The sequence below is a fragment of the Microtus ochrogaster genome, unplaced genomic scaffold (genome assembly GCF_000317375.1).
Source record: "Microtus ochrogaster isolate Prairie Vole_2 unplaced genomic scaffold, MicOch1.0 UNK30, whole genome shotgun sequence".
NCBI lineage: Eukaryota > Metazoa > Chordata > Mammalia > Rodentia > Cricetidae > Microtus > Microtus ochrogaster.
Genome location: NW_004949128.1, coordinates 228854 through 238806, shown reverse-complemented (window position 1 = coordinate 238806; position 9953 = coordinate 228854). Strand labels below are relative to the sequence as shown.

General features: G+C 47.4%; 1 protein-coding gene across 1 annotated transcript in view; it reads right to left on the bottom strand.

Annotated features, from left to right (window-relative positions):
- Window positions 1-9953, bottom strand: part of Lsm11 (LSM11, U7 small nuclear RNA associated) — a 15919-nt gene extending 5966 nt beyond the window's left edge. Inside the window, exons 1-2 of the mRNA XM_005368162.3 lie at window positions 9503-9953; window positions 3226-3365 (exon numbers count right to left, since the gene is read on the bottom strand). Coding sequence (XP_005368219.1) covers window positions 3226-3365; window positions 9503-9953 — 591 coding nt within the window. The remainder of the gene's footprint in view (window positions 1-3225; window positions 3366-9502) is intronic.

Genomic DNA, 9953 nt, shown 5'->3' with positions numbered 1-9953 from the left:
AGCATTTTACCACTGACCAACATCTCCAGCCTTGTCAAGCATTTTACCACTGACCAACATCTCCAGCCCTTGAGCTCCAAAAAGTTTGCCCAATAGTCTTACAAATCTTGAGATAAGACTTTTACCTTAGCAAAAGTTTTAGAGTTAGACAAAACCAAAAGGGATGAGATGAGTAGCATGGTCCCCATTGGGAACTCTGTCTCTTTGTGTTCCTCTCCTTTCTCTGGCACAGAGCCAGGTGGCTCCCCTAATATGGGACAGAGATCATAGAAGAAACCTTTAAACAAACACACTTGGGTCTAGAGGAGAGGAAGCTGTACCTTGACTCCAGAGCCAGTATTTAATTGAATGGGACAGCACAAAACAGTCTAATGCCACTCCTACCTAATACACCTGAACCCAGTAAGCTGAGAAGAGAGAAGCCTTAGAGACAGGGAATGTCTGAGTCCTGGCTAGAGACAGAGGATGATGCAGTGTGTGTGCATGGGTGTGTATGTGGCAACTGGCTTATTCCTTCGCTTTCCCCCCTCCCTGGCTCTGGCTCCCACATCGGAACAAACTTACAGATCCATCAACAGTGACTTAAAAGACAGGACAATTACACAGTGTGGCAGGAGACCAGACAAAAACAACAGGGCTTAGAGCTGAAGAAAGAGAAAGCTTAAATATAGGGAATGGGGAAGATTTTTCCATTTCCTGGTCTCTCTCAGTATTTGTAAAGGTCCTAAATATATTGGGATCTGGGGTTACGGCTGTGACGGGAAGACTTTCCCATAGAAAGAGTTACAGCTCTGCGGGGGGAGGGAGTATCCTGGCTGTTGGGAGCCAAGGTGGTGTGAGACAATTGTCTGTATTGTGTCAATTATATTTTAAAGAAACACTGATTGGCCAGTAGCCAGGCAGAGAGTAGAGGTGGGTCAATGAGAACAGGGGAATTCTGGGAGGAGGCTTGGTATGGAGTTGTGAGTCCACCACAAAAGAAGCAAGATGTGACTGTCCCACTGAATAAGGTACTGAGCCATGTGGCTAACACAGATAAGAATAATGGGCTAATATAAGAGTTAATAGGAAGCCTGAGCTAATGGGCCAATCAGTTTATGATTAATGTAGACCTCTGTGTGATTTCTTTGGGACTTAATGACTACTGGAACCGGGCAGGACAGAAACATCCAACAACACCAAGGATGACAACTTGTGCACAACACACCTCACAAAAAAGATTGCATAAGAGGAGAAACACAAGAGCAGCAGGGAACTGAGCAGGAGGCAGGTTTTACATGCAGTTTCCTATGGGGTGGAGATTTCCAGGTTGGGGCTGGGTGGAATTTCGGGTTCATGGATTGGTGAGCTTTTGAGCTTGGGAATTGGTGGGTTTTAGGATCCAGAAGTGGGCTTGGACCTTTTACCCTACATGGCAGGCCTTTATAGGGTTTCTAGGGGGTGGAGTTTTCAAGGGTAGAGATTTTCAGGGTGACCATTGGTGGGACTTAAAGCCCTGGAAGTGATTTTGGACTTTTTACCCTACATGTGTGTGGTCCTACATGGGCAAAGACGTCAGATAACAATCTGCAGGACTCAGCTCTTGCTTTTTACCAGGGGAATCTGGTCTTCAAGCTTTCTGGGCAATGACTTTACCTGCCTGAGCCATCTCATCAGCCCCAAGGCTATTAGAGATTCCCATGCATACTGTTAAACAGAAACCCTAGGTGGTTATGCCGCAGGACAGCTGTTAACCCATGCTAAGAAGCATGACTACTCCTTTATCCTCCTCAGTTTCAGTGAGCCTGGGGTTCACCAGCAAGATCAGCCTCACAGGTCAACTGTCAAGATCAATGAGATTATGCAATGGAAATTACTCTGAAAAATGCAAACTTACCCTACACATCTAAAGAAATAGTAATTATGACCACTACTGACAATAATTATTCTCCATAATTCTCCCTAGGGCCAGGTATGGTAGCTCACCCCTGTAATCCTGGGCAGAAGACTGAGGCAGGAGGACTGCTGTAAGTTCAAGGCCAGTCTAGACAGCATAATGGGATCCAGGTTACAGAGTGAGATCCTGTCCAGAAAGACAAACAGAGAAACTTGGCTCTTATCAACAATAAAATCATCACAGCATGCGAGTCTTCTTTCTGGAATGAGAAACCTGAGGCTCGGAGGAGCTACTAAATGGTGAAGCCACTAGGATTCAAATTCTGTAACAATTAAAAGAAGGGTTTAAAGCCAGATGGTGCACACCTTTAATCCCTACAGTTGGGAGGCAGAGGCAGGAGATCTCTGTGAGTTTGAGGCCAGCCTGGTCTAGAGTGCTAGCTCCAGGACAGCCAGGGTTACATAATAAGAGACACTGACTCAAACAAACAATAAAAGCAAGGTTTTAGGAGCCATAAAGACTCAGGCTAAAGTCTTGTACTTTCTTAACAGTAAGATGTGGCATGAGTCCAACTTCTCTGGACTCAGTCTTCATCTGTAAACGGTACAGCAGAATGGGCAGCCCATCCATCAACAGACATGGAGGGAGATGGGTGGGAAGGCTGCAAGTCTGAGACCAGGTTCCAGTAGAGGTGTGTGTGCTCAAGGTCAGCAGTCAGACCCGGGTGTCACAGGCCACAGAAGCTGCGCACCTTGGTTTTTGAGAAAGGAACAAAAGAGTGGCTGTCAGGTATAGTGATGCATGGCTTTAATGGCAGCACTCAGAAGGCAGAGGCAGGCAAACTCCATAAGTTCTGGACCAGCCTGGTCTATATAATGAGTTCCACCAGGAGTACATAATGAGACTTTGTCTAAAACCTGATTTATAGAGGTAGTTCTAGGAAAGCCAGGGCTACACAGAGAAATCCTGTCTCAAAAAAAAAAAATTACTAAATGATAACATAATTATACCTTAGGGTTAGGTCTCTCAACCTTAGCACTAAAGGTATGTAGGACAAGATGGTTGATGGTGGAGGGAGGCTCTTTGTGTGCTGCCAGTGCTTATAAGGCAGCATTCCAGCATCTCAAACAGAAAAACAACTCTCCACACACTACCCCGGATCCTGGGAGGGAGAGAAGAGCACAACACAGGCTCAACACCCTGCTTTAAGGGAAAAGAGCAGTAATGCTGTTTTCAGTGGGGACGGTCAAGGTGTAGAAAGAGTTCAGTTCTGAGGTCTTCCGAGGGCTTTGCTTAACAAGGCTACCCATGTCCTTTAGACACATAGGAGCTTTGAGAAAGGCACTTACCATATTCCAGAACTTGTCAAATGCAACCAGGAAGCCTGTGCAGACACCCCGAAGTCCCTTGAAAGTGCGGATGTGAACATTGACCTTCACTCCCTCTCGGATACAGCGGTGAAGCTCACCCAGGGGGCTGCCTTCATGCACTGAAACAAGAGAAGGCCTGGGTCAGCAATGGCCAACACCTGCCTTCAGTGGCAGGCTAGCCAAGGCCACCGGGCACTCCTGGCCCAGCCACGGCAACCTCACATTTACCACTAGAAGCCTCGTGAATGGCAGAATTAGCACAGCCAACACACTTCAGAAAGAGGCCAGATTCCAACAGACTGTGGAAAAGACACACACATGACTCAGATCTAAGTCTTTCACTATCTATAAATGTCTCCTCTATTTGATCATGACAGTGATTCTAAGATGTACCATCATTTTTAAAAATGTCTGCAGGCAAAAAAAGAAATAAAGGGGGAATGCTCGCACCGGTAGTTGGGTTCTTCCCAGTCCTGTGTTCTTCAGGACAATTCTGGTGAACTGCATACCTGAGCCAACCCTCTTGTGAACTAAAAGCCAATTCATGCATTTGAGGGAAAAAAGCTGTGCTTCATACTGCCTCTAAATCCGTGCTATCCCCTCAAAGAAAATAGCCTTTTAAACATTACTCACTAAAATAAAAACACATTTTAAGTCAAGCATGGTGGCACACCTCTTCAATCTCAAAACTCAGAAGTCAGAGGCAGGTAGAGCTGAGTTCAGGCCAGTCTGGTCTACAGAGTGAGTTCCAGGACAACCAGTGCTACACACAGAAACCCTGCCTCAAAAAAACAAAAATAAGTATAAAAATAAAACCGTATTTTAAGAATATGACCATTATACTTATTTCTACAGGTGGAGAGACTTGTTCATCTGAGTAATTCTATATTATGTACCAAAAAAGTTCAAAATTGTGAACAGGGTGTGGTGATGCACGCTTTTAATCCCAGTGCTTAAAGGCAGAGCCACACAGACCTCTGTAAATTCAAGCCTAGCTGTTCAGAAGATGTAAAGTTGTTGCAATGTTTGTAATTTTATCTATTTTAGTTTAATCAATACGTTGTTATGTCTGCCTTTAAGATGAATTATATATTTTTTAAATTTAAAAATTTTACTTTTCAATTTCTCATACACAATATTAGGTTTCAGGATGGCACTATGGAGCAATGTTTGTTTTTGTTGTAGAATAGCTTTTTGATGTATAGCCTGCAGGAGCTCCTGAAGTTCCTGGTACATTGAAATATGTACATCTCCATGCTGGGAAGAAATGGACCTGATGGTTTGAAGGGCATCTGCTGAACATCTGGCTCCCGAGGGTCCTAATAAGCATCTTGTGAACATAGCACTGTGACTATGCAAAGAAGAAATAATGGGCAGGAAAGCTTTTGTTTTCAGAATGAGAAATTCTCTTGCAAAGCTTGGGGCAATGACAGGTTTTTCTTCATGTCAATTTATTTTTTGTGCTCTGCTGGTTTGAGTATTAAAAAACAAACAAAAACTTCCCCAAAAGACCTCAATGCATTTTTAAACAAAAACTTGATTCTTGCTAGGAGTATAAGAGAGAACAGCCTTGCACTTGAGTTCAGATAACCAATTTCCTCATTCATGAGTTGGCGTAGAAATGAATACCGTGACAAACGAAGGAAAATCCTCTTGGAAGGAAATGACTCAACAGACGCAAGTGGGCGTTTATGAGCCAGATTGGAAATTAGGTAACCCGGTACAGTTGGAGGCAAAGTGACAGTGGCCTCACAGTGACAGAAACAGCAGCCTCAGAAGGGAAGCAGAGATGCTGTTGGTCATTGACGTGTCTTCTGGCAATGGCTTTGGACCCTTGATAAGCGTGTATGTGTGTATGCGCATGCACACGCCTATACATGGATCTGTGCATGTCACAGGCTTTCCAAAATCAGGTATGGAAGTAGCATCCAGCCCTTACCCAGAGTAACGCCGGTGAGTGACTTTTCCTTTATAAGTTCAAGTTTCTTCATTTGTGAAATGAAATTGGATGAGTGAACTTCTAGATCACTTCTGGGAACAGGTATCTATTCCATTTATTAAGTGCATCACAGTGTCTCTGTTAGACCCTTTGCAAAAATATGCACTGCCCTGCCTCCCAGGCACACGCTTTCACAAAGCGGAAGTTGTCTTTCTCAGATGAACAAGCCAGGGGCCTTAATGTAGCTTCCTAAAACAGAGGGAACTGGCATGCATCTTAACTAAGGGAACGGCAACACAAGGATCTTGCTTACATCGGTAAAGTTCTTTTGACTTCTCTTCTTTCAAAGATTCAATAAGCTGTAGTTCCAGGAAGCATTCTTTTCTCTCCATAAGTGGTCAAAACACAACATGAGCACCACCTATGAAAACATGCTAGCAAGGCAAAAAGGAGTCTTCAATTCTACTAACACTGAACATTTTTTCCAGCCATTTCCATGACAGACTCCAAATGGACATGAGGCAGGCTCCTTAGACTTTGTATGGAAGTGTGTGTGTGTGCATTATTTTGAAGAAAGTTCTTCCAAAATCTCTTCCTCTACTGCCACTACTCTTGAGACACATCTGTCCAACTCCAGATGAGCTTTGCCATCTCTGCTTGTGGTTAGCAAGAGGTTCAAGCCATAGACTGTCAGAGATTAAGACCTTCCCAGCATTCCCAGTACTCTTTCTGAAACAAATTTGGTCCAGAATCTTACCAGTTGATTGGCACATTCCAGGTCTCCTGGCTCCCTTCACCAGCTACAGCATCCTCCTCATTACTGCCACTCCAGGCTCTCCAAGAGCCAGGCCCTTGGATAAGTTTACTTTGCATCCCTCATACCATTTAAGTCTCACAGGTGCTTTCACTCCCAATAGGCTGAGGGTGCTTTTGCTGTATTCAGATGGAAATCATGAATGACGGGTTCTTAGTTCAGCAACTCCAAGCTTAAGGTGCCAGGACCGCTCTCCTAGGTCCACACCTCCACAGCCAGTTGGTACTAATAACTCCTGATTGTTGGCTACAGCTCCTCCATCTTCATGGCTCTCAGCTGCCCTTCTCTGTCCACAGACTCATCATCTCAGCACGCCTTCAGTTCTTCACTGGCTCAGCCTGTGCAATCTCTGTTCCCAGCCACTCTGAACGCTCCAGCAACCCTCTAGCTGCTGCTGGCTGTGCCCGGGGCTAGCGTCCTCAGGACTGTCTGCTCTTCATATTACCAGATCTGCCTGCTCTGCCCAAGATAAAGAGCACAAGTAGACAATGAAACCATCACATGAAGATTCACCTGAGCCGAGTGTTCCAGCAGAAGAGGGTAATACAGAGGGGGAGGGGATAGCAAGGGCCATGTCCATAGCACAAGCATGGCCCCCAGCCTGCTAACCCCTAACTCTGCGCTTGGTCACACAGAACGTGCAGGTTTACTGAGCACGCTTGTGGCTGTCATGAGTAGAGGAGGTGATCCTCCTCCCCCATCTGGGGACATCTGCAAGATGGATGGGGTCATCCAGAGAGGTTGTTGAAGTAGTGTCTCCTGGAGCTATTTTAGGAGGACATTGTAGAGTTGAAGCACAGTCTCTCAAGGTGGCAGTTGTCAGTCAGTATGATGAGAAGTGAGAGCGTATCAAACATGTACGACAGCTACAGAGATTTCTGTGGCCAGACTGACAACGGCCTGAGGTAACAGGTCCCAGGTGGCTGAGACAAAGTGTTCCTGGGTGGATATGAAGCATTAAAAGTAGCCGTAGCTCCAGCTGGCTGGTGTTGGTGGTGCATGCCTTTAACCCTAGCATTCTTAAGAGACAGAGGTAGGCAGATCTCTGCGAGTTAAGGGCCAGCCCGGTTTACAGAGTTGAGTTCCAGGACAGCCAGAGCTACATAGAGAAATTGCCTCAAGGGAAAAAAAAAGTCACCATAGTTCCTAAGAACAGTCCCTAACTGTGGAAGTGGCTGGATGGTTGATGGCTCCAGAGTTTCTGAAGTGGAAGTGCTGGAGCAAAAAGGGCCCAGTCACCACCTTCCCCAGAAGTGGCAACAAGGTCCTTCAAGGCACCAGTGGGTGGAGGGACCACACAGATAACAGATAACAGAAAATCCTATCTGGCCTACTTCCCTGGCTGACCTGATGGGCTGCCTGGGCAGTTTGGGCTACAGAGCGCTCTGGGGAGGTTCCGACAGCTGCCATGAACAGACTGACATGCTCACTTTCACTGCTTCAGCCTTTTCAAAAGGTAAACAACATACTAAGGAGTGCTGTCAGCGGAGGTCTACCACAAAGTTAACCTTCTTTTCTGGTGCACTTTCTCTAGTACCCTCAGGGAAGGCTGCACCCTCTTGCGCTCACAATTATCTCACTCCAATTTACAGAGAGGCTCCACCGCAGGAAAGTAATCTGTTCAAGGTCACTTATCTAGCCATCTGCTGAGGTTACAAGTCTTCTCACCCTTAATTATGTCAACCTGGAAATAATAATGACCACCACTACATCCTACAGATAGTGACAGCAGACATCACGGAAACCTTCTCCATTAGAGAATGTCACTGTTGCAAATGGTTTCAAATTGTTGATCACTTTAACCCTTACAGTGACAGACAGATGTCACTACTGCTTTCATCACCATGTTGGAAAGTCAGGTCCAGCCAGCGGTGTGACGTGCCTAAAATACAACAGCTGGAAGGAGATGAAGCCAGTGTTCAAACCAAGGTGAATCCCATACATGTGTGAGAGGGGCCAACCTCTGCAACATGTTAAGCATACTGCATAACTTGATTTTTGAAGACTTTTTACGCATGTCCTTTTTTAACTTTAAATCCTAAAGAGGACCCTTGGAAAAAAAACTCCTTAAATATAATCCTTTGATTTCAATCATTTGCTTGCTTTCTGAAGGCTTTGTGGTATCTACCTATCTCTCATGGTGCTCCCAACTGCTTCACGTTTCCAGTGACGGGGCTAACCCTGAGATCCTGACTCCAGAAATGAACTTAATCAAGAGAACCAGATGGAGCTGGTCTTCATCTAACACAGAAAAAAACCGAAACGCTCTCAAGTGTTTCCCTTGACAATTCTTGGTAGCGAGGCAGTAAGAGGAATAAATGGGAATAAATGTGACACCCGGAGCCTTGGGTGCAATTCAACAAGCGAACAGCGCAAAACCACATAGGCAAAAGAAGGCACTGCAACGGCTCCTTCCAGAGCCATGCACGCTCTGTCCTTCTGCTACTGCTGTGCAAGCCAGCTCTGAAAAATCCTAGCTCGGCAGGAAGGCTCTGGTACCGTGTGTCTCCCACAAAGGCACCAGCAGCAGCACACAACTTTTCAGGATATTTCTCTCTTAATAAACAAATATTTCTAGGAACATCAAAACAAAATCTCTTGCCGAGTTCACTCCTATGTTCGAAAAGAAGTCACTTGAACACTGTACCGATTTAATTAGTAGGCTACAGACACCCTAATTGGCTAACTAGGTCATTGTGTTCACAGGGCAGGTGTCGGAATTATTTGGTATAACCCTAGGCTGTTTCTATCCCATTTGCACAAGACCCTACTAGTACATTAGAACCTTTGCTGTTTACAGCTTCACCTGAGCACCTATTAGGAAGCTGCAAGAAATTCCTTTGTGCCATTTACACCTTCAGAATTTTAAACCACCTGCACGCCCGCCCGGGCAACTTGAGCCTGGCAGATACTGCCCGAGCTAGCTAGTGGCTGTAAAACGGCACCTGTGTGTTGGTGGTATTGTGTCTGCGGCATTCCAACAGTAGTGATTTAGTTAATGTGAACAGAGGTGGATCAAGTCCCCGCAAGGCAATTTTGCAAACGGCACCTCAGGCGGAGCTGTCACTTCCCATGGCAGGATATGAAATGTCTCTCGTGCTATGAGAACTCACTGCCTCACTCTCCTCCTGACCCTCAGATCCCACTCACCTTAAGACTTCCCTACGTCTCCTGCCCATCTGCCTGCAGTGGTCCCCAAGACCTCTCATCACTTCTGCAGACCTCTGATGCTCCCCAAACTGTCTGCAAGACCCACAATCACTCCGCATGCCTCATGACTCCCGCAGCCCCTCTGCAGCTCCTCTCCACCGGGGAACACTCCTCCAGACATCAATGGCCTGTGTAGATCTTCCCGCGTGGGTCGTCACTCTCCCTCGTCCTCAACTCGTGCAGAGCCCCTGTGACTCACAGGCGACCCTCCCCGCGGCCCCACCACCCCCGAGTCTCCCGCAGAGGACCCCTGCAAACCCTTCCTAGACCTCCCGCCGCCCCGCACCACTCACGGGGCATTCGCGTGAGCACATTGCGGGGCGCCTTCTTGCTGCGCCCGGGGCCCTGGCGTCGAGCACCGGCCGTGCTGTCCGCGTCCTCCTTGACCACCATGAGGCGACGGAGACGCTGGATGCGCTCGGGATCTGGGGTGGGCGCGGCGCGGCGACGGCTCCTGGTGGTGGTCCCGGCTCCTGTGGAGGTTCCGGTGGAGGTTCCCGCCGAGGCCGGCTCCCCCGTGCCCCGCGCCCGGCCGCGCCCGGTGCGCCCGCCCTTCAGGAAGCTCTCGTACTCCGCCACATTGTTAAAGCAGGGCGCGTTGGGGTAGGGGATGGGAGGCAGGCGCGGCGAGTACAGGGCCAGCAGCGGGTCGAAGCTGTAGGAGCTGACATCCAGCCGCGGGCTGGGCGGGCTGGCTGGGCTGCCGGCGCGAGCCGGCCTCGCCCCCCACTCGCGCTCCTCCAT